Below are 25,504 nucleotides of genomic sequence, written 5' to 3' on the forward strand. Positions count from 1 at the left end.
CATGGCTACCAGGATATTAAATGCTTGCTTTGCAAGCCCCTTTGCTATTTTAAGATATATGCTGTTCTGCGCTTGCATGTACTGTCTCCTCTGTGAACTGTGCTCTGGGAAAACACCACGTGATTATGCTCAGCAATATCCTTTACCTTTGCCAAGCTGAAATTAAGGAAGTAACCCTTTAAATGGAATGACTAGCGACAGAAACATTTCATAGAATCATAGCATAGTTAGGGTTGGAAAGGACCTTAAGATCATCCAGTTCCAACCCCCTGCCATGGGCAGGGACACCTCACACTAAACCATGCCATCCAAGGCTCTGTCCAACCCGGCCTTAGGGGCTCCTCTGTTTCTTTACAATGTTATCTCATCTACACTTATCTTCTCCATTTTGGGGCTTCACTCAATAGAGAAAAAACAGCTTCAACCACTCCTTCAATTTCACATCACAGATTTTTCTGTTCATTTACTAAGTAGATCTTAGCCCCTGACTATGCTTTCCTGCCTTTCTGAAATGTTGCCTGACTCTTTTTGCAGCACGGAAGGTCACCTTGATCCAACAACGCACTTGGTCCCCTCTTCTGAGAGAAAGTAGAGTCTATCATCAGGTACAAAACTCAAATTCTAGGCTATGGGATTTTATTTTATTTATTTTTTTAAAGTTCTTTTTGGAAAGCTGTCATATTTGCATTACAATGTACCAGCAAGAACATCCAGCTAAAAAAGTGTGATTGAGGTAAGTCTAAAATAAACCCCAAAAGCATCAAAATTATAACTTCTATCAAAATTCTACCTTTTAAATTAGACCAAAGCGTACAATTTAAACAAAGAGTTGGCACCGATGATGTGGGGCTGCTGCTGTTTTCACTTAGCAAAGGTGTAGAGCAGTTCTGAGTCCAGAATACAAGTCTTGATCCGTAATTCCCACCCTTCCAGCAGTCAGGCAGGCAGTCAAATTCCTCCCTGCTACCAAACACAGACTAATCCCCAGCTACTTGTCAACAGCATGCCCCTCTAAATATTGCAGGGAATAGCCAAAGCGTTCAGGTAGAAAAGGGTTTTTGAATGAAGATGTCAAAAATCCTCCTTGCCTGACTGTGATCAGCTGGGTAAGCAGTACAGTTTTATTGTTTAACCAGCAGAGCCATAATATGTTACGCCAAATGAGGATATGGCTCATAAATTCTATTTAAGCTCTCCATGAGCTGAAGTTACAGGAATTTTCCACAACTATCCAGTATCAGCATCCAAATAAAAGCTCCCGGTGTTATGCCAATACTCTGCAGTGGCGAAATAATCTGGCTGTGGAAAGAGAATGAAAAAAAAAGATAGCTTGATATTTGATCCACCTATGAAAACAGAATGTTATTGCAGTCTCCAGCCACAACCATACACGAACAGGCACTGTCCACATGAAAAGATGACCCTCTAGATGTGTATACGCACAATTACAAAGAGCAGCCGCAATCACATTAAGTAACCATGTAATTTTTAACCACCCCTTGTATGAACTCATTCTCTTTAAGGTTGTTTTTTGTTCGCATCTCTGTAGCTGATGTACTTTGCCAGTGTTTTGTTTGGGAGGAGGGAAGTATTTTTTATTCATACTAAACATGCAATATACATTTATGATGCTAATCTGAAGGAATTCTAATGTATTTAAATTCATTGGTTGGGAAGTTAAACAAACAAGGAAAAACATGGACAACATTAGCAGAAACGTATATTTTTTGAAGAATGAGTCAGTTCCAGCTGGCGGTGGTATCTGGACTGAGCTGTGATTAAGCTTTCATTAGTAAAAGGGACAGTATCAGGAACAGGAAGGCCAAAATCAACCTGCCTCCACCCATCTGTAAAGCTCTCAACTAACACCTGACCCCAAATATGAACCTTAATGCATTTTTTCCACAGACTGGGCCCCCTGATTCTCTTGAAAAAGCACCATCATGGTTCCTGTAGGCACTGTAAATGCCAGTATGTGGAAAGTTGCCTTCTCTTACTTATTCCTTATATTGCTATCCTACTCATTTAGAAGTTTTCTCTGTGCTGTGCCCCGTGAATAACATCTTTATGCACAACTTGCCTAAAGGTCAAAGAAATCTCTTTGCAGAGATGGCTTCAGGTGGAACAGCTGGAGGCCACCCGGAGCTATCAGCAAGGTCCTCTGATAAAACCAACTGAGCGAAAAGCTCTTACATCATTCATCCTACCTGCTCCAAAGGGAGCATTTGGAGCTACGGGAAGTCTTGAACTCCTGGTTTCTTGGCGTATGCTATTTATTCTGAGCAGGGCTAATGCAGCCTGAGGGCTGCTGCAGCTTCAGTGAAGGCAGCAGAAGGCAACGAAAGCACAGGGGAGGACGGCATGGGTGCAGAAAAGACATTTTCACCAAGTCACACCCTCTATTTTTGGCTGTCACATCAACAGCGAGGAAGACAAGTGCCAGACGTGAGAGCTGTTAGCTATCAGGACACTTCTAAACTGGGATAAACCCTTGTTGTTCTTTGCAAAGTGAATAGGGTCACAAGAGGCAAGCGACACGCCTGCCTGAGCAACCCTCAGAGCCATCCAGACCTAAGTGTGTAAGCACAGCATTTAAACTGACTGTAGCCCTTACTTACCAATGTCTTTATTTTTGGGTTAATCATATATTTTTGTACAAATAGGAGGATTCTATATTCATGCAAGCATAGCAAATTCTTTCACTTCTTAGTAACTGCAGAAATGAGAGATGACAAAATCCAGTAGTTCATCTCGAATGACTTAATGCCACTACAGGATTACTGCCTATCACATATTTTCTAATCCTTTCCTACCTCAAATGCCTGTAAGGACTGGGATTTACCTTTGTTTCCTTTAGAAGATTATTCTAATTGGGCAGATACTGTTTTTTCCTGATACTTGATCTAAGTTTTATTTATGATGGTAGATCCTCAGCTCTGTGCACAATCAAAAAGAATTCCCATTTGTCAATAGTATTTGGGCAGTGCTTGTCCCTGGAGGAAATAAATGCATCGTCTACATCCATGCTGCTGTGGTGAGGGTACTCCCACAAAGGCATTTATCGTCTCTGTATTCCTCACAATATTGGAAATGAACATACTGTATAATAACACAGCATATTTTCCTCTAAGGTATCCTCATGAATTGGCCACAAAATAGCATTAGTTGCTCTCTGGCAGATACTTGCTCAAGTGGTGGCCTGGAACACAGACTCCCTTCAGTCATTTGAGCCATTCGCAGCTGAATAGAAATACAAAGGTATCACATACCTCGCATCCCTGCATGAGGCTGTAATCCCATTGAAAGATCCTGGTGGCAGTAAGGAACACGGGAGCGTTGTGTTTATTTTCACAGTGGAATTACAAGCTTCACTTATGGAGGTGCCTAGCTTTCAGTTCATACAATCCCAGAATGTTTTGGGTTGGAAGGGACCTTAAAGCTCATCCAATTCCAACGCCCTATCACGGGCAGGGACACCTTCTATTAGACTAGGTTGCTCAAAGTTGTTCTTAGTTTAAAATTAATCTTACCCTCTGATTAGTGTCTTATTTTCCACAATCTTATTCCACCCAGAATCCTAAATTCTCTATCTTGAAAACAGTCATAAGGCTCTATTCATACTTTCTTAAAGATCATTACAGACTTCCAATTATTCCTTTCAGACATCAGCTTCTTTCTGTTTTTTCCCCTCTCTGTTTTTTCCTTGTGTTTCTCTTTCAGAAGAGAAAATTTCCACTCCCTGCAACTTGTAATGGCTGCAAGTGGGATTGGGTGAGCATTCGTAGAATGAATGACAGAGGCAATGTATTCATGAGATTCCCTGATACACTGCAAATTCCATTTGCAAAGAAGCAAAGTTGCTTATTCTAACCCCTGCTTGAGCATCCCCCCCTCCTCCTGCGACGGGAGATAGCCCATCTCTGAGCTACAATGGGCGAGAGCTGGGATTGACTGCAGACTGCTTTAATGCCACTCTTAATGACAACTTGTGAAGATTAGGAAGTTGTCAGAATCAGATATCAGCAAAAGCTCCAGCTTGCTTTGTGAAGCCAGTCTGAATTAATTAATGGGTAGCTTTCCTTTGATATCGCTTTGATATTTGGCTGCAGCTGGATAAAAATCAACCACAAAGGAACTACATTTTGTTTACCACTGCTTAAGACTCTGTTTAGTTCAATGGTGGGGTTTTTTTTTCAGTTTTTGCTTTTTTAACTTCCCTGGCACAAGCAACAGAAAAGGGCTTTCGCTAATAATGGAGTTATGGTGGCATGTTTTTCAATGACTGCTTCTCTCCACTCCCGGAGATATTCAGGTTACATTCTGGGAGCAAAGCCATTACTGATTTCAGCAAAGCCGCAAGTGAAAAAATGGGCCAGTCCAAAAGTAAGGCAAACATTAGCTTTGCCCATCCTGGTACTGCTTTTCCCATTAAAAGGTATATAACACTTTAATGATATTTGCTCTCTGTTTCAGAGGGTGCTGATCACTTGCTCCATACACTAACAGAATGAAATACAAGCTCTGCCATCAGGGGTCTTCTTTAACTTTTCAGGTTGGGAATTCAGTGTCCCTACAGGTTTTGGATGTCTACCATGACAATCAGTTGAACACATCTGTACCCCAGAGAGGTACCTGCACCCAAATGAATCCAAAGTATTTCTAGCAGCCCCAGCGACCCCACTGGCAAGAGGAGAAAGGATTGCTCTGCACACCACAGGGGAAGAGCAGACAAAGTGGCTCCGCCAACTAAGCTGATGAAGATGATAATTTCTTCTGGACAAAGAGCAAAAAAATCAATTATCTCTCTGGGTCTGCAAAGAGCATTTTTAATTAGGCAGAATATAATTGCCAAAGTGTGTTACTAGAGCAGGAGGCTCAATCAAGCTGCCCCGTTTCACCTGGTTTTCCAGGACATATTATGGGGTTTCTAATGACCACAAACAAGTCAGGACTTAGGTTTTTCTCTCTCATCATGTATGTTGTCACATATAAACAGCATGGTGCATCTCAACAGCATGGTTCATTACCTGATTGAGATGGAAGAAAGCTAGCTAGGGATTCCTCAGCTTCCTGCACCACCACAGGAGTACAAACACTAAATGAGACATCACTGCATCCCTTCGATAGCAATGCACAGAGCCACAGACCACGCAACAGAAGTCTTTGAAAGAAGCAGCACAGCTGATAGGGCTGGACACAATGGCAGAAGACTGCTGAACAAACAATCTCTCTGCTATAAACGTGCCATGAAGCCCAGCCTCTTCAGTAATAACATAACTCAAACCCATGGGCGCCAAACAATGCTGTTGAGGCAGGTAAATGGCATCCAAGGGCATCTCTAATGATGTTGCTTCCTGATGCCTGCAACATTGTTTATGATTTGCCTTTCTAATTTCACTATTGTAGGAATAGTCAGGCAGCTAGGAAGGCTCCCTGAACTAGTTTTTCATTACAAAGACAATTTTAATAGCTTGTGTCATGGTGCTAATGAGGCTGACTGAAGCACCTGTACTTTCTGTTCCAGATAGCAGAAAACAGCTAACACCAGCAGCAGGATAAATAGCTGCTTAAGAGAGTGCCTGGGCTATTATCCTTAGCTAAGCATCCCACCTAAATCTTGGTGAGCTTTGCAATACCCTAGAGTACTCCAGCGATGGCCTCTCAATTGTGTTCCATTTTCCATCCTGAAGCACACAGCAAATGGTTCTCCAGTCAGTGATTTCTGGGTACCCAGCTAGGAAGTGATATCCTGTGAACAGATCCTCCAGCCTCGCTGAGTAAGATGTTCTAAGTTGGATGCTGAATTCTGGAGGCACTTTGCAAAGTGATGACCTCAACTGTCCGGAGTTATGGAAATCAGAAGTCACACACCAGAACAGTTCGGCCTTTTGGGGATGGGCTTCACAGTAGGGAATTTTTCTGCGGTTAAGCCAGAATTTTGCATTACTTAGTTTCCATCCCAATGTTGTTATACTGCAAAAAATGTGCCCTGAACTACTCCAAAAGAGCTATCTAAAAAATCCAGTGTGCATCTAACTGCATTTGCAGCTGGGCTAATGAGCTCCTGGCTTTTCAGCAGACCTGCTACATCAGGGAAAAGCAACAGTCTGATAGGAGCATCTGGGATCTGAAACAGCTCACTGATGTCCATACCCCATGCAGCTCTACACCCTCCTGACATATTCCAGGGGTTAGGCTGTGGCATCATCCTCCCCTGAGTAAGGTAGATCGATGCTTAGCCTCCTTCTCCCAGTGTTCCAGGTCAATAGATCTTCCTGTACTTCCCTGTTCTTAGAGAGCATCTTCCAAACATTTCAAGCTTTACCAAATAATAAAAATACTTATTAGAGCACTGACTCATATTCTGATAGCACAATTCTTGAGTCACTGCCCTCAGTACTAGGCAACCAAGTGCTTTTGCTTGATTTCTTTCAACCCCATGAGAGTTTAGTATTTTCATACACAATGGAACAGCTTCAAGAGGAGAAAGAGTGACCTCCAATCTCAACCAAGTCCAGTGGTGAAGGATCTGTAAGGTCAATTTAAATTAAATCCTTATAACAAACAAGCCAGAGAGGACATGAACTGCATTCTCCTGCATGCCAGAAAGCTATCCTAATGGTCAGGCTGTACAGGAAGGTGAATCTGCCCCCCTTCTTCATTGAGAGAAAGGGACAATATAATTCTGAATTGAATTCAATTTAAAGAAGTTATTTTCACTGTCAATATTCCCCTCTCCCTACACCTGCACAACAACCATCACTCCACCATTAAGCTGCAAGCTCTGCTACTTACAGGGATTTCACTGGGCTCCTGAGTCCCTTTTTACAGTTGTTCAGTTGGTGATCTGTTCTGTCTTTCACACAATGGTAGGTGCAAAGCCAACCTTCCTACTAAGGTACCTGAATTTAGTGCAAATACTGATTTTTCATTTAAGTGGCAAAGTTATGGCAACTTGTATTGAGGTGGCAGAGGTGTATTTGCATAATAAAAACCCACTTCGGAGCTGGAATATGTATCATTAAGTGGTTCCATTTGCATAATATTTTGAAGAAAGAAATGGGCCAGATTCACTTTCTTAACATCATTCAATGTCTTGTAGCTCAATTCCTAGGAATAGGCGCACCCTGGGAATCCTCCACTTTCCCATCTGGTTATTTTTATCCTTTAAGCAGTTCTAGACTTTTTGGATCCTTCATTAAACAGCATTTGGCCATGCTATATGGGTACTGAATTAGTTTAATTTGTCATCATAAATCAATCACTGCAATCCCTTAACTAACTTAATTGCTCTTTGAATTCCCTTTCTGTTTGTCAAAATCTCTCAAAGTCACTGATATATCATATTCAGGCTATTATTCAAGTCATATTGGATGATTACCTCTTTATTACAGGTAATTTTTACATAATGTTCATAAAGTACTGACAACTCATAAGGCCTAAAGCAGAGAAGGGAACTGGATATTAAAACGTTACCCCAGAAAGGAGTGTACCGGGATATTCATTAGAAACTAGCTCATGATGTAAAGTGAAAATCAGACATGTATTTGCTTCTTTGCTCCTTGTTCAAATGGTATTTTATCAGAAAGTGAATGTGGATTCATAGTAAGGCGTCACGGATGCAGATTATTCTGAAGGTTAAATAACCTGCTAAACCGATTCAGCACAGTGCTGAGATTTCTCTCCCATGTTACAACGCCTTAAGCCCCATACCCCCGAGGGGCCATGGTGATTCCTTGTGATACATGTGATAACAACACCATGGCACGTAGCAAGACCGAGTGGGTTTTACACTAACGTGAAGCCTGAGGTGGTCTGTGGAGCCAAGGGGGAGCCCCAAAGCAGACTGGCATCATGATGATGACTGTCAGCTTGGTGTAGGGCAGAACAAACCCTACGGTGAACGGGTACCAAAGAGAAGAATGATAATAGAATCATAGAATGGTTTGGGTTGGAAGGGACCTCCAAAGCTTGTCTAGTCCAACCTGATCTCCAACTAGATCAGGTTGCTCGATGGTGCATCCACCGTCTCTCTGGGCAACCTGTGCCAGGATTTTACCACCCTCATTGGAAAGAATTTTTCCTCACATCCAGCCTGAACCTCCCCTCATTTAGTTTAAAACCATCACTCCTTGTCCTGTTGCAAAAGGCCCTGCTAAAAAAGTCTCTTCCCCATCTTTCTTATGGGCCCCTTTTAAGCACTGAAAAGCCATAATGAGGTCTCCCTGGAGCCTTCTCTTCTCCAGGCTGAACAACCCCAACTCTCTCAGCCTGACTCCACAGGAGAGAAGCTTCTGATCATTTCTTTGGCCCTCCTTTGATCCAAGTTCCTCTTTAAAACTCAGTTTTTCATACTCTACACCCCTAAATGGACCCTGAAGTTTCCTTCCAGCCAGCACATGATACTTAAGGAAAAGTATCCTCTAAGACAGTCCTGTTTCCCTATCACGGAAATAACATCCAATGAAACCAGCAGTAATTCTTTTAATGTACAAACTGAAAAATCTTTCCCTCGACAACATGTGGCACAAAGGAAGCCATGAGTGTTTTGCAAGATGGATCTTACAAACTCCTCCTTGCTGTTAAAAGGTTTAAGAGCCGTCTCAAAACTGCATTTCTCCATTGTTAGATTCTTAATTAAATTGATTCATACAGCTAATGTCCTAATTTCGTGCCAGAACTTCAATACAAAGGGTTTGCTGCTACTTGGAACAGTATATCCTATTTGAAGTAAGAACTGCATAAACCATTAATCATTAAAAGCATAGGAATGCTAAGGCTTAAACAGTGTGGGCTGTAAATTATTTTTTGTGATAATCTTAGCTATGAGGATATATGCAAAAATATACATATAGGCAACAAATAATTGCTGCCATGTCAGATCAATCTCACTTCAAACGCAGAACAAAGACTCCAAAGAGGCAGATTTTAGGTGTTGATTTTACAAATGGGTTCCCATCGATTCCGGACTTCAAACAGCTTCTGCATGAAATTAAAGATGTATTTATTTGTCTATTTGTCTCCAAGAATCCAACCAACATATAGTGCTCTTGTGTAACCTATCTGCACTTAACTCTTGCCAGGAAATCCTACAAGATGCATTAGTTAGAAAAACAGAGCACATTCTGGTTTTAAACTAATGCATGTTAAAACTAAAACAAACAAAAAATGCCAGTGCCATGAAGGCAGCTAAAGCAGTCCCTGCATAGAGCTCTTTGAGATTTGCCCTCTATACAGAAGCCAATTTTCACTAAGCAGCAAATTAGAGCACAGGGGAACTAAGATTATTACATCTAAGTGAAGGTACAGAATACATTTAGATGGGTGGAATTTATTGGATTATTTTGTTTAGGGAATAGAAGTTAAACACCACTAACAAAGCCATGAGATCCTTAATGAAGATGAGACTAGTTAAAGGCCTCAGTTCTACATCTCATCCCAAGGAAGCACATTTCTAAGATCATTATTACATTCAATTTGAGGTTTTCCCTTTCCTCCCTTCAGCCTTTTAAAACAAAATCCAAACAAACATTCAAAGAAAAGCTGACTGGAAGCTGAATAATACAAACCACATCCCTATGAGTTAGGTTATGAGCTATGTGCTTGCGTGCTGTATCTGAAAAGACACATCTGGAAATTCACGTTGTTCATTTACAAGGCATAAAAGCTACTTGTGATGCCAGCACCAAGCAAACAGAACTGTCCCTACTGCGTGGATATGTATTATATATATCAATATGCCTGTATTTCTCAAACACTGTGTATCTTCTCTGCCTAGCAGCAATCCTACCATAACAAGCGACATCTAAATACATTTTGGGGGAAAGATAAAAGCTCCATTGTATGACAAGGAATATTATGACTAACAGAGAGATTATACTAATCATGAGGAAAAAGACAATGTTTGATCCTACTTATGCTGAAAGTTTTTAAAAGTGTAAAAAAAAAATAATCTTTTAAATGAATTTTATCCTCAGGAAAATGATTAAAACCAGAAAAGCCTTGAGATGTCAGCTGGTGACATGTTTTTCTTCTTTATCTTTCTTTTTTGTTGTTGTCGCTGTGAAAAACACACGTATCTGAGAGAATACAGCAAAGTGCATCATTAACTTCTTATTAATTTTATAATACAAAGGCAATTCAGTTAAAATAGTGGTGCTGCAACTTTAAATTACAGAACTAGCTTGGTATTTAATGAGAGATTTAGCACAGCGGGGTTTCTGTTAAATTAAGTTGTGCCTTCACATCACAGTGGGAAAACAGGTGTATATTGGTTTAGAATTATGGAAATGTTGACTAATTCCAAGGCTTGTAATCAAACAGCAAGGCACCCTGCAATATTTTCTTCCAAGATTCTGTATTAATCATTTATGTCTGGTCTTATTTTCTTCATGTCCACTAAAAGGGTGCAGCTCAAAGGAGCAGATAAAGCACTCGTGTTTTTATACCTCCCTTAAGGATGAGGCCCATGCAAAAAAGTAGATGTAGAAACAGAACACTGCAGGCTTTGATTAAATACCTACCTAAATTAAACTGGATGTGCAGTATCACAAGGGGGATAAATTTCACACTAAACCCTCACTTTTTTGGCTTCACCAGTGCTGATCCAAAACCTGCTTACCAAGGCACGTGAAGCAAGTCTGCATGCAAGAAATGAAGATACTAACAGACAAAATAATCTGGCTTGTATGATTTAAGGAACACAGATGTATTTTCCTCCATGCTACTGCAGCAGTACGGGTTATACATGTGTGCAGGTAAAATGCAGGTGAGTTTCAATCGCTGCAGCACCCCTGCAGCCCCCTGCATCCGCCTCTGCCATCGTTCCTTACCTTGCAGTAATAAATCACCTGCTTTTGCCTTGGATTTTCTTCCTGGGCTAATTAAGGATGCCTCTTATCTGACGCATGGTGGTATTATAGTAAAAGTGGAAGGCAGGGATTCTTTTGTTTCCAGCAGACACCTTATTACAGAGCCTCCTACATACCATATCTTGCAGGCTGACACTGGATGCCCAAATGAACCTGATCCAAATTCATCCCTCGTTGTAACTCTGCCAGAAGATTGCCTCCATTTGCCCTGAGACTGTTTCACACGTGGATATATCCACTGCTGATTCCTGCTCTTCCAGTGAAAGCTGCTTAGCAGGCAAGGGCTAACGACATGGAAATTGCTAAACTTCATACCAGGAGAATCCTGTATGAATTGAAGGGTTTGCAGCACATGCGCCACAACTTTAAAGTGTGCTGAAATGAAGTTATTTTGGGAACACACAGATGCAGCATAGCAGTATCACCATATACACTGAATGCAGCATACAGCACATGCAAAATACAGGAATATGGAATCTGTCGCATAATATGTGCTGAATCATTCTCGAAGAGAAGCAATGAACCTGTATTTGAGTTGCTTCTCTTTGTTAGAAGTGTCCCTTTAAGAAGGTGGTATAACAACTTATCTCAAAGGAAAATCTTCACATCTCTGGCAGTATCAGGAATATTTTTAAAGCCCAGGCCCCAGAGACACGGGAATGTAATTTTCCTATTTCCTTAAAGGATAAGTTTGTAACCTCACAGTCAGGATAGAAAATCACAGCCTGCAAAAGTAAGTTTTAAATGACAAAGAGCTAGAGACACATGAGGAAGTCAGGGAAGGAGTCTGCCTCTCTGAATCGCCCACTGGGACAACTGAGATCACCCAAAACACAGCAGCCAGCTCGAGGGCCTCAGGGAAGAGCAGAGCAAACAAAAGGACCCTCTCTGCTTCCAAGGGCAGTGATGTGGTAGAGCTTCAGGGTAGGGTCCCATAGCCTACCTGGACCCAGGGATGCTGGCTCCAGCAGCCTGGGACCACTTCCACTTAAGTGTCCACTCTACCCAGCCACTCAGCACGACCATTTGACTCAAAGCAGTTTGGACAGCAATTACACGACGAGTTGGGTTAAGTAAGCGTAATACTAGCTGAACCAGGTTAGAGAACATTCATCGAAGGGCTCAGCATTTTCTGGCAGTGGGGATGGAAACCAACAAGTGGGGTTGCAGAGCCAGAAGATTCAACCTGAGCTCTGAAGAGGTCTCAAAGGGAATTGTCCCTCAGAGCATTCCTGTCTCTCTGAGGATGGCACATCCACCCTCTACACCCTCAAAAGATGAGCCTGCCGCTTGTAAGGCCTCAACACCGTCCTTTGCAAGGGGCAGCTGCTGGAAAACAAGGCTTGAATCTGAAGTGCCACAATTTTTCTTTCATTTGTTTGTAGCTGGCCTACCTCTGCAGAATTCCTACTGCCTCTTCCAGCACTTTCAGGGGTGAATGACTCCCATTTTACCTTGGTGAATTAGCAGGACTCACGGGGATCTATCCAACATACTTGTCTACCTTGGTCATTTTCATGACAGATGAGGTGGCTTTTCTAACGGGAGCTGTATAAAGTGAGCTGGCCAGATGTGAATTTTTCAAACACATAGCGCCCAATTGCACACAGAGGACATAGGAACTAAGGGAGATATTGGTCATGTAACTGTCAGTCCAGCCAATGTTCTATTTATTTATGCAGTGCTCTATATATGCATTTATTTTTGTGGCTGTAACCACACACTCCAACCATACTGTTGAACACTTCCCCTACATCAACAGGGAATATCCCCCATCCCTTATATTTTTCCTTTCCCATCCCCAAAGTATTTGACTATGTTCAGTAAAAGAAACGAATACATTGGAACAAGAACATTTCAGATTTCCATCATGCTATTACCAGTGATATACTTCTTTTTACCCTGTAACTTACATCTGTAGGATAACACAAGCTACAGTCTGTACAACACAACTACAATTGTTTCAACCACCGGTGTGAGGTGTCATTGAGCACAGGTTGCTGAGGAGAGGTGGGGACAGGAAACAGGATGACACTGCAAGCAGCTACGTGGTGCCACTCTTTAGGGTACCCTGATGTGCAGCCGCCACACCAACACAGTCAGGTTGTTTAGAAACCATGTGGATAAAGGCTGCATTTAACAGAGTTGGCTGTATTTTGTCTTTTCCTCTTCTCTCCCTTCTCAGGTGGAGAAGGGAGGTGTTTTCCTGCCATATGTTTTTTCCCCCCTCTTCCTCCCCCTTAAATAAAGAAAGAATTGAATGCACACTGTGTTTCAGTAACTGCCTCGAGTCAGCAGGAATCAGCACTGTTTCCAGCCTAGGGACTTTCTACAGAAGAGCAACTGCCTTTTGAGATGATGCCATTGCTACAGGACTGGCACTGTTACAGGAGAGACCATCAGGTTAGCCACCCTCCCTTGAAGAGATCAAGGTCATGTAGGGCACCAAGCAGCATCTTGAGCAAAAGGGATATTTTTTTGCTGGCAATAAAATAATTAGAATCAAAAAGCAAATGTACTCACCCCAGGTAAAGTTTTAATATTGTGCAGTGCATTCTGTGCCTCAAGAGCAGCTTTTCTGGTATAAAATGTTACGAAACAACAACCTATAGAGAGAAATGAAAAGCTTTCAGAAATTAGTGAGTATGATTTGTGAGAGTACAATAGGGAGGGACAAAAAACAGCGGTTGAAAAACACATTATGAAAGCTGGAAATGCGAATTATCATGAGTCTGCTTGAATGACATGAATAAAAGAAAGCTTTTATGGTTTAAAATAAAATGTCACCCCCTGTGCATTGCATCTATAGCACACCTACATTGTTAGTGAACTGCAATCACTTAGAAATTGTTAACCAAAATCCAATTGGCTTTGTACAGTATAAATAAGGTTCTATTTTTCTGAAGGCTCCCCATTATATTTTGAATATAAGCAACAGGGTAAGCTCAAGCAGCAGGAATTCATTGTTGCATCCCAGACAGAAAATCAGGTTAAAGCAGGACCTTATTTATGGAGCCTTATATGTAAGAGCTACAGTTTGTTCCCTCTATGTGAAAACAGGTAGGACACTCATCTCAGTTACAGAGGGAAAAATAAGCTACAGGAGAATTCACCACTGGTGGGGTAGTGGAGGCTGCTGATGCTTGACAGCGTAAGTGAGGCTCTGCTCCCCCTGCATCTGTCTTAACTTCAGCAGGACAGTTTTGGTTGCCTTAATCCTATAGTTTTCCCTTTGGCAGTGTGGTCCAACCAGGTTGTCTGTGGGACCAAACACACATTGCTGCTGCTTTCTCCACTGCAAACATTTAAAGTTACTCTTCCCACAGGACATACAATCCAGGCAGATCAACACCAGCCCCAGGGCAGGACAGGGCTCACAAGTAGATTTCCAGGGAAGAGCCAGAACATGACAGGCATGAGACTAAGAAGCAAGGACCAGGATCTGACTTGCTGCAATCCGTTTCTAGGCATGAACAGGGCATGTGCAGAGAGCTTACTACAGGGGGACCTTGCATCCATGTTGAATGTATGATGCTTAACACAGTATCCCAGCTTGTGATTTCAACTTTACTTTTAAAAAGCACCTCTCACATGCTTGTATACATAAACCTGAGACTGCAGGTATATATACATAAGGAAAATTCATGCTTAAATAGTTCCCACCCAGCACAGCAGATCAGTGACGTATGACCACCCTTGGAGTTGCAACTCTGTCCATAGAGGAAATACAGCAGAGCTGAATGCAGCCCTTGTCCCATAGACCCTGCTTTGGAGCCATGTCACATTAAGAAGAGACCCCAAACCTCTTACAGAGCAACGGGGATGCAGAGAGGAAAAACATGCTGGGTAATGCTAGTTGGGAGGCAGAAGTGGCTACTGAAGTAAAAACCTGCTTCATATCAAACAAAATGATGCAGATTTTACTGATGAACCAGAAAACAAGGCTATTCTCTTAATCACAGACAGAGATTTGTTACGACTCCAGAGAAATTCAAAATCAAACAGTTTTGACAGAAGAATCCCTGACTCCCAAACCTTGGTGTTCCCTCAAAGTATAACCCAAACAAAATGATCTGTCCTCTGGGCAATGAGCAAAGATGGTGCATCAGCTCCCTAATGTTGACTAAGGTGAAACACCACATCCCACCTGGTGTGCCTGCTTGTGTTCAACCTCGCAGCATCCCCAGAATAGCACAGGAGGCCCGGGAGAAAGCACAGATAGCTAGCAAACATTTAGAGTAACGGTATGGAGGTGGCTATACCACACTTTGGAAGGAAGGGCTGAATCCAGAACACCCCTTCACCACCTCTTGTTTGGCTCAAGCTGTGCATTGCACTGTGAACACCCCCTATGGCTTTGCAGCCAGGGCAGCGACGACAGTTACCTTTATAACAAGCAAAGGTAATCATGTATTCCCAGCTGGCATACAGTGAGTTTATCCGTAATGCAGAAAAGCACTTGGATGCAATACAATACACAGGCAGGCAGGTAATGCTGAGAGAAACAGTTTTCATCTTGCCAACAGGTTCCTTAAAATTTCACAGTTTACAATAGAGATGGTTTAATAATTGTTTCAGTGAGCTGAATGCTGTTTGGCAGAGACAAGCATTACAGACAGCCACAGCCTGCTATGATTCACGCTTCCTGTGTTTCTAAATCTCCTATTCCACTGGAAAAGTCTGAAAATTTGAATTATTTTACTCCGGAATGAAAACGGGAAATAAATCCGAGTTTAGGACATTTAATAGCGCCGTGTTTTCTATCCTGCCAGCCGGCTCCAAAGTCAATCTTCTATTGTTTCTTCATTTGGCTTGTTAGCTTTTTAGCATAAAGATTTTTAACCAGGAGAGAGGGTTCAGGGGGGAAGATATCAAGCGACAGTCATGACTTTGTGATTGTGATGTCCTCTACCATGGGTCCAGAGAGTTCATTTTATATTCCAGCGCTGTGGGTTTATTCCAATAAGATGTTTGAAATCTACTGGTTTATCATTCTTGGCACTACCTGAAAGAACTGCACTTGAAAGATGAATACGCTGTAAAATACCCTTTAACTAGTCATTTTTGGGAAGTAATAGCGCAGAAGAGGAAAATGTCTCTGTGAATGAGGGATGGGAGGAAACAGTAGCTTAATGGGAAACACGCAGATGTTCCAGGCAGGTCCCTGGACCCTGACAAAAATGGAGACTTCTAAGCTCACAGACCAACAAATCTGAAAAAACACATGGATAAAACCTTTCTCTGGACTCATTTTGCTTGTATCTTCCTACAAAAACAAGCCCAAACAAGACCCACAGCAAAGCTAGAGATAGCTTGCTGTGGTTTGAGGAGAGTACCGGCACCAGTTGTGGACACCTGATTCTGAAGCTATCTGCTGAAGAGGTCAGGGATGGGCTAAAAAAAGAAAATCACAACACAGAAGAACAGAAAAGGCAAAAGTGCAGAGGGCCCAAAGGAAACACTTATAGCTCAGGTTATAGACTTCCCAAAGGTGCCTGCTGCCAAGTGACACAAACCACTGCAGCCCCCATGGGTCAGCTTTGAAGATGCATTCAGTGTATAATCTCTTTGGCCCAGTACTACATCCCATAGACAAAAGTACCAAATTCAGCCCGTTCTGCAGAAATCCTGGAAGGGAAGATGCCTGTGTAAGAGGACAGGGCTAATATGTGCTTTAAGACTGGTAGCTGGATGCTGCTGAAAGACAATTAGTAAACAACTTTTATCCCTCCATTTTCCCAAGGAAATATTTGGCAATATTGCCAAAGACAAATCAGTGACACCACTAGAAAAAAAAAGTATGTTTCCTACTACGAGGAAAGAAAAACCCGACCCTCCTCTCTCCATCCCCCTGCACACACAATCTTGGCTTCATCACCAACAAACCTGACAGCAGCTTGAACCACAACTAAACTTTTCTGACATCCAAATAACTCAAAGCCTGACAGTGATAGACTTCTCCCCTCCCAGTTCAAGGAAACTTCAAAGGTGAATTGGGTTGTGGACATGGTTCTGCTGATCCCCAACACAGCCCAGTTTAACTCCATGTGGGTTAGTATCTACTTGACCAAAGGAACTGGAGCTTGTGCTGCCAGTCAGTGCCTCCGATGCAGCACATCTCCTGTGTTTTGGTGAGCTGGGTTGTGCTCTACTTGGAACCGCATTTACTACAGCGTAAGACATTTCTTCTTTGTACCTAGAAAAAAGACTGAATGAATCATGCAGATCCTCACAGTCCCTTAAGGACATCAGCCACAACTTCATGGCTATTCTGCCAGATGCTTGAACAGACTGAATAAAACCTGCCACCCTGTGCTGCACAGCGACTAATAGCAACAAATGGGATGCCTGAGAAACAAAGGCAGAAATGAGCCCTACTTCTCAAAGCATCTGACGAGAAAACACCGCAGTGTGTACACTACAATGCTCAACTTCAACACCTTGTTCAATAAAAAAAAGGGAAAAGAGCTCTTATTTCAGCTTGTTTTTTTTCTCTTTTTTTTCCCTTTTTCTTTTTTCGAAGGAAATTTAGTGCCAGAAAAAGACCTCAAGGTCCCAGCCACTGGGAGCGAGTTGACACATTCAATTCTCCATGACACATTCAATTCACAAGCCCCTGCTCAGGCTGCCAAAGGCACCAATTAGCAGCAGCGGTGGAGATTTTATTTATTTAATTTCCACAGAAACCTGTTTAGCAAGACACGGCCAGGGGCAAACAGCCCCGTGTATGGCTAGAATCCACGTTACCTGAGTAACTGTCAAAGATGGCAGCAGCAGATTACACATGGATCATGCAGCTACAGCTTCACTAAAGCAACCATTAAGAAGATGGGCAAATGGTGAGGACTCACACCATGATACCCATGAATTTCTACTGACAACAAACCTGGGTTTCTGGAGGATGCTTGTGCACATTGTTGAAATGACAACAAATGGCAGAGTTTGCATCATGAAACTTCAAATAATGCTGCTCCTCCTATGAGCAAAAGGATCTTTCCAAAGAGCTGTTAGTGACCTGCTATAGGACTTCTCCTTCCATGCTGCTTCTGCTCTATGACCCATATTAGCCACCCGCGAACCCCTCGCATCCACCCAGCAGAGCAGACACAGCTTTGCTCGGCTCAGATACAGCCACATGACTGGGAGCTCCACCATGTCATTATTTTTATCTCTTTCCCAATCCAAACACAGACTAATTACTCCGGGAGAGCTGTTGACATTCCTAATTCTGAACAACTAACAAAAGGAAGCTCTCCTCCACTCGGAGATGTGGCTTACACAGTCCTTGCTGGCAGTTAACGGCACTGGGATCTGTGTAAGAGGCTTAATCTCTCAGCCAGGATTTCATGCTTGAATGGATACGGCAACCTCCATCTTGCTTCGGGTGCGAAAAAAGTCTCTCACAGCTCCCTAAACTGAGTATCTGATTCCCAGGTTAAAATTACCAGGAATTACACATGTGCATCAATAGGAGAAAATAACCCTTGGATCTGAACGGGAATTAAAACACGTTGTTCTACAAGATGCTCTGAGGTTTCGATTTGCTTGAAAAAAAGTGCTGAAAATTTGGGAATTAAAAGGGAAAAGATAAAGGAGGAAAAAAAAAAAAACACAACACCCTAAACCTCATATTCACTGGTCTGATTTATCAGTTTCTGTAGTTTTCAACTGTCAAAATTTGTCAGTTTGGATCTCTCTGCGTTGTGCATATTATCACCTGCTGCCAGTATCTGAACCCTAACCATAGGGTATAGAAATACAAGAGCTTATCAGTGTGCCTGCAAAGCCTGCAACAACTTAAAAGTATGAAATTTGCTTTACCTTCTGGACTAATAAAATAAACACTTCAAAACAGCTATAATGATTATCTGATGATTGAACTCTGTATTCTTTTAGCAAGTAATAGAATCCTGGCAGACTAATTCAATTCAAAATACATTCACATTCAGGACATCAACAAAGTCATCATGTTGTGAATTGAAAATTCCTTTAAAGGCTGTGTTTGAATTCTAAGGGGCTGACAGATCAAGGGACTGAAGGCCCTGGAAGGCTAAATGAGTGAAGTCCTGCTATGTTTCTTTCTTTCTGTGAATGAAACTAACTTTTGTGTGTGCATTTGCAAGCAGAACAGGTGCTGGCTTCATACAAGCTTAGAATCTCAATGGGGACAGTAGCTTCTTGTCAATCCAGAACATTTCAAGCTAGTTTAAGTTAAGGAGGATTTCTTTTTCCTTCTCTTTTTTTTTTTTTCCTTCCAAACGTTCATCTCCTGATTTCTACATTCATTCTTCCCCTACCAAAATTTAAATGCTATACTGAAATTCAGCAGGGCTGCCTCTTAAAAGGGCCTCGTGCATTTCACCTGAAAGCTGAAATACGTGCTCTGTAAATCACAAACACCTTCCTGAGCAATGTGATTTGCAACCAAACCCGCCATGACCTACACTGTCATTTGCCAAGTGCCAATGAAGACATCAAAAATTCTCTTCCATGAAAGCCACTGCAAAAAGACCTGCTGCTACAGGAGTTCAGGTGTGTGGCTCAGCAACAAGCTTTTCCACATCCATTACACTTGGTGCAGTACAATGGGAGCCTTGTTTGTAATTTCTTCTTCATCACAGATTTTAGCGCAATTAGCCTAGCCTGCATGGGCAACACCAGTCCAGTATGAGGAGAGATGTTTCAAGTCTTAGAGATTTTGGCTGGGTGACTTCATGCAAAACCAGATTAAAACATGAATGGCCTGAATAGCAAACAGAAGATCATGACAAAGGGAAGCAGAAAACATTTCCAGAAATAAAAATTCAACCATCCCTATAATTGTGCTGAACAGAAAAAGAAGGTGTCTAAGGCAGGGATGCCTTCTGTTTCCTACCTGCACCATCTTCTTGCTCTACTGTATATAGAGTTGCTCAAGAGTATGATGGCAATGATCCAGTCCCAAAGAAATCCCCGATAGAATTGCCATATACTGCAGAAATCAACCTCTAACAATGCCGCCTCCCAATTAGCTCAGGTTTGCTAATAGTTTGATATAATTGGCACCCTGATGGAAACCGTATTACCAGTTCTGTCACCAGCCAGGAAATCGCATTGCCACTCTAATGACAGCACATATTATAGCGATGCCACTGCTAATATTAATACATTAGCTGAATGTAGGCAGGATTCACAACCAGGACGTGCCAAATTCCACCCTGGGCTCTATTTTTCCTCCGGGTGCTAACATCCAAAGTGGCAATGCACCAGCCCCGGTGCGCCCCGAACAGCCCCTGTCGCATTAAAGCACAAATACTCCAGGCCGGTAACAGCCCTGTAAATGGCCAGTGAAAAATGATCCCATGGAGCTCAATTTTTTCTCTCCATGCCTTGCAAGTTATGACGGCCTTTCTGTTAATTGGCCACAAGTCCTAGTTTGCTGTCAGCCTTCAGCTGCACCGGGGAGCTCTTTTGGAGGAGTCGCACTCTGTCATTCCCATACCCTTGTGAATACAAATGCTCTCTATAATAATGTCCTCTGCCTACAAAATGGAAGTGGTTTTTTTTCTTTTTTCCCTTTTTTTTTTTTTTTTTTTTTTTTTTTTTTTGACCTAGATTAAATCTGCTGCATTTTTAAGCCTTTTGGGAAAGCGACTAAGAACTAATATGCACTGGTTCGTGTGCCACAACACTTCCCTACCCATTATTATGTAAATTTTGACTAAAGTGTGACACAGATAGAAAAAATATCAAGGGCAAAATTGCCAGAATCTGCTTTTCTTGCTCTCTGAAATAAGGCACTTATATTAAACAGTTTTAAATGGCTAATAGCTGTAAAAGTATCTGAAGAATTTCAATGTACATTTTTTCATACAGGACAATGACAGCTCTTGCAGATTCCTGAACCCTCCTGCTGACTGTGTAATGCCTAGGAAGTGAATGGCCAGCACGCTGGCACTCTCTGGTTGACTTCTGAAGAAAGGGGCCAACTTCCCTGTCTGCAGCTCAGGAATATTCATTAGATATTTGCACTACATGGTGATAAACGAGATGCAGAATTAGATTATATATGTGGCGGCAGGGTAAATAAATACATACAAATCAGGTTCATAGGATCAAGGCAATTTCATGTCATTACTAATTAATCTGTCCCTAAAGAAACCACTGCTGCATGCTGGGATGTAAGAAGAGCTGTAATGGCCTAGGCTGACTGGTGGATAAGATATATCGAAACATAAAACTCTGGAAATGCTCTTAACATACAGGTGAGCAGCCCCTGCATTAAACCCGCACATCAATACCGCATCGACACCCTGATGCAGCAGGATGGAAACACCACCAACCTGGGATGTTCCTCGTCTGCCAGCCCCTTCAGGCACCCACCCAGTGTAAACCCTTTGGGAGAGTCACTGCTTTCCCAGCCCTGTGAGACAGAAGGCTGTCAGTCAATCAAAACCAGTGAGAAAACTAAAGCAGCTACTCAGTGCCTCTTGTTGAGTTCATGTTTGGTCCGTTCATGTTTCTAGACCTCAGGGGCAGAGAATAATTGGGATCTTACACATCAGTCCACATGGCTTTACAGTAACAACTGCCTGTCAGAGCACTTGGGAAGAAAGAGTAAAGTAAGTAGGACAGCAGGGGGAGAAGGTGGGGAGATGTTATTCCAGCCTCTGGCTCTGTGAGGAGTCTCCCATGGGAAGTCACTGTACTTCCCACCTGTATAATAAAGAAAAGAATATAGACAAAATGCAGAAGGAACAAGGAACGTATTTTAATTGGAAATCATACTAAACAAGCCCTGTCACTATGTATATTCACTGTATCACAAAGAAATCTTGAATTTGAGGGGGGCATCTAAATGAAACTACAACACAAATAATCATGTATTTCTTATGCTGCCTTCTCCTCATTTCCTGTTTACCTTTCTTCTTTTCCTTCTAATTCTTGCACTAATTCTCCTTAATCTTTAATTCACTTGCTTCTCCCCTCATGCAAATCCTTACTCTTTTCTTCCTAGCAGATGGTCATTGTTTCCTTTTTTCTCGGCCAGATAACAATTACTGATTTGACTTTATTTGCTTTGGAATGAATTAACATGTTCTCCGTTGAAGTTAATTCCTAGGTTTATCCATCTGCTAAATGCATCTTTGGGTATAGGAGAGAAAGAGGGTTCAGAGCACAGATGCTAAAAAAAAGAAAAAAATAAAGATGTCCTTCCTTATGAATCCATTCTTACAGCAGAAAACTGGTGTGACACTGTATTACAATTCAAAAAGACTCCACAAAGATCATGTTTATATAAATTAATGTAGGCAGGGACACATCTTTCCCTAATCATATTTCAAAAGCCATACAAGTCTCCAACCCTAGTATTCACTAGCAGCAAATCAAACTTCCTAGCACACACATCTTACAGTCCTGGATTTCCTTCTGTGTTTTCTTTCGCTTGAATGCCTCAGATCACTAAAAAGTGGTTTTCCCTGATAAGACTTCCAGACCACTGCTCTGGTGTAACCTCTGATTGCACTGCAACTCCTGAGAAGTCACTCAAGTCCTAGTTCAACTAGAAGGCAACTCTATAGTGAAAAATACTCAGAAAAGCATAGCTTTACCATAAAACTATGCCTTTAAACTCTTCAAATCTTTGAGAGTTAACTGCCATTTATAAATACCTATACTGTCACTATGAAAAGCCTCTGTTCTGTATGGGAGATTATTTTCACTGGTTAAATGCCAACAGCATCCTGGGCTGCACCAGGCAAAGCATTTTCAGCAGGTCAATGGAGGCGATGCTTGCCCTCTGCTCAGTCCTGCTGAGGCATATCTGGGGTGCTAGTCCTGTTTGGGCTCCCCAGTACAAGAGATATGTGAATGTACTGGAGGGAGCCCAGTGAACTGCCATGAAGATGATGAAGGAACTGGACCATCTCTCATGAAGAAAAACAGAGAGCTGGGACTGTTCAGCCTGGAGAAGAAAAGGCACAGGGGATCTTACCAATGTGTATAAATACCTGATGAATACCTGTAAAGAAGACGGAGCCTTCTCAGTGGTGCCCAGTGGCAGGACAAGAGGCCATGGGCACTAATTAAAACACAGGAAATTCCATTTAAAAATAAGGAATTTTTACTGTAAGGGTGATTAAATGCAGGCACAGTTTGCCCAGACAGCTTGTGGACTCTCCATCCCTGGAGACAGTCAAATTCTCCCTGGACACAGCCCTGAGTAACCTGCTGTAGGTGACCCAGCTTTGAGCAAGGATTGGATGAGATGAATCCCAGAGGTCCCTTCCGACCTCAGCCAGCCTGTGATTCTGTGGAATGGCAATGAAGGAATTTAAGTGGCTCTTTCACAACATCCCTGCTAACACAGCTTAACTTCTTCAGAAATATATTGCAAGCTTATTTAACTTCATCAGACAACACCAGTTAAATTACTGGTTTATTGCTACATTCATCAGCTGGGAACCAGCTCTCATTCACTAACAGATTTCACACAAGATAAGGTTTTTTCATAGCAAGAACACAAGAATCGTTTTTTCTTTTTCATCAGAAACAGAACCATAGACTTCAAAATCTACACGTGGCCCACGTTGCCACAGACATGCAAGACAAGAATGTTGCCTCACACCCTGAAATATAGCAATAAATTTATGAATTCAAAAGATGATATTTATAAGTTAGTTTATCTGTTCTATCTGACACGATGAAGTTTTGTTTAAATACCACACATTCCTTCAGTATTACAAGACCACTTATCCACACACAGCCCTGACAGCACTAAAACTCTGAGCTTGCGTCTTCTAAAGACAGTATATCTAAAGCCAAAGGGACAAAAGAAGAGAGGTCCAGGAAGAAGGAGTTATAAAAGAAGACACAGGGTGAAAACATCGTTACCACTCACACTTAATGAAAACCATTTAAAAAAGAACAATGAAAACCCAACCTTGTCCCTTATCCAGGAACTTGGTAAGAACACAGTGTACAGGTTGGTTTCAAGACTTATCTGGATTTGGAAGACTTAGTTACCAATTTTACAAGAGAATCTAAATTCTGACCTTGGATAATTCATTTCTAGGAATAGGGTGAAGTTCTTCTGAAAGTAATGTTCTTCAAAGCCCATCTGAATCTTTCAATGCCTAAATGTTTTTGAACAATCTGGCCTTTCATCTCCCTGTGCCCTCGCTTCTCCTTGTAAAGTGGAAAGAATAAAATGTCCTGAGCTCAAAGGAATATTGTGAAGAAACCATTAAAAAATAGAAGTGAGGTAAAAAGATCCTTCAATAATATCGACATGAGTAACAGCAGAGCAAAACTTGACAGTGCTGCTTCCATCTAACCCACAACAGTCTGGCTTCCTCCAGAAGTTTGCTTCTAGGAAACGGAAGAAATCAATACAAGACATTCGAGCTGGTTTAAGGTGCACTTAAGCAGCATGGGAAGAAATGCTAAGTTAAATAATGCCTCAAAGTGCCCTGAGCTTGAAGCAACAAACCTGTATTACTTGTATTGCCCCCAGCACCCCACCACCCTGTATTTCACTGCTTTCGGCCAAGTCACCTTAGAATGGGCTCCAGTCTTTGCTGGTCTAAAACCAGGCAAAGCCTCCACTCTGAGGCACGATTTGCTGCAATATACACACTATTCTCAAGGAGCTGACTTTCACCTAGTCAAGAGGGTTTTTCCTTAGAAACGTGTTACTTTTCCTCATCTTGAAAACTTGGGTCTAAATCCATTGTCTGAATACATCATACATTATTTTGTCCACAATGCAGTCAAACACTTCCAATTCTTCCTTGACTTCAACATTATAAACCCTTACATACTTCTTATTGATTTCCAAGCACTCACAGTTTCACAGGGTCACAGCACATGTCAGATCTTTCCTACACCATGTACACCTTCCATCAGTGTTTCATCTAAGGAGCTTCAATTTCCCTGAACTTGTTAGCAGTGACACATTTATTCCCCAATTAAGCTTGTTTTACAATAATAATAAAAAACAAATGGAAGCAATTCCTAGCAACTCTTCCGTCTTTCTAGCTGGTTGAAACAATTTTATGCAGATGAAGATGCAACTCCACAGAGCCTTTGAACTTTAAGCACCATCTTTACTTGGCTTTGGACTCTCAACAGGACCCATGATCTTTCAAAGCAAAAAACTCTGCCTTTGGAAGCTTCAAACAAGCGGGAAAAAGGCATGGTTAATAAAAAAATAAATAATTAAAAAAAAAAAAGGCAAAAGATGGTGGGTTTTTTAAATGCTTGATGCTCCTGGAAATAAAAAAAAGCCCAAGTGAGTGGTATCTGAAGAAGTATATTCGGCACTCAAGTGTTTCCCTAATTAATTGTCTAGATGAGTGCTAAAATAAATGCAAGCAGCAGCAAAGATAAACAAACCACTTTAGTAATAAAGCCATATATTTGTGCAGGCACACGAAAATAAATGGCAGCGCTTAATGAGCACCAGCAAAGAGAGCGAAAAGCACACTTTGTGTGTGGGATCCATGCTCAGAACGCTCCAGCTCAAAGATACGCGAGAGGTACCCCACAGCAGCCTCCCAAGCCTGACTCACCTCTACCCCTTGTTTTGCACAGACTGGCAGTGCACAGCTAACAAGGGTCCTGATGAAGAGTTACAGCTCATGTCTCACCTT

The 25,504-nt window shown here is 41.9% G+C and overlaps 1 protein-coding gene across 14 annotated transcripts in view; it reads right to left on the reverse strand.

Annotated features, from left to right (window-relative positions):
* The window catches only part of CELF2 (CUGBP Elav-like family member 2), a 563,407-nt gene that overhangs the window by 86,229 nt on the left and 451,674 nt on the right, over positions 1-25,504 (reverse strand). For all 14 annotated transcript variants that reach the window (XM_057403784.1, XM_057403774.1, XM_057403773.1 and 11 more), the window contains one exon: positions 13,395-13,477. In XM_057403784.1, coding sequence (XP_057259767.1) covers positions 13,395-13,477 — 83 coding nt within the window. The remainder of the gene's footprint in view (positions 1-13,394; positions 13,478-25,504) is intronic.

Source organism: Pezoporus wallicus, unplaced genomic scaffold, assembly GCF_028554395.1.
Source record: "Pezoporus wallicus isolate ANWC-B61680 ecotype Strahan unplaced genomic scaffold, APGP_CSIRO_Pwel_v1 contig_6978, whole genome shotgun sequence".
Lineage (NCBI taxonomy): Eukaryota > Metazoa > Chordata > Aves > Psittaciformes > Psittacidae > Pezoporus > Pezoporus wallicus.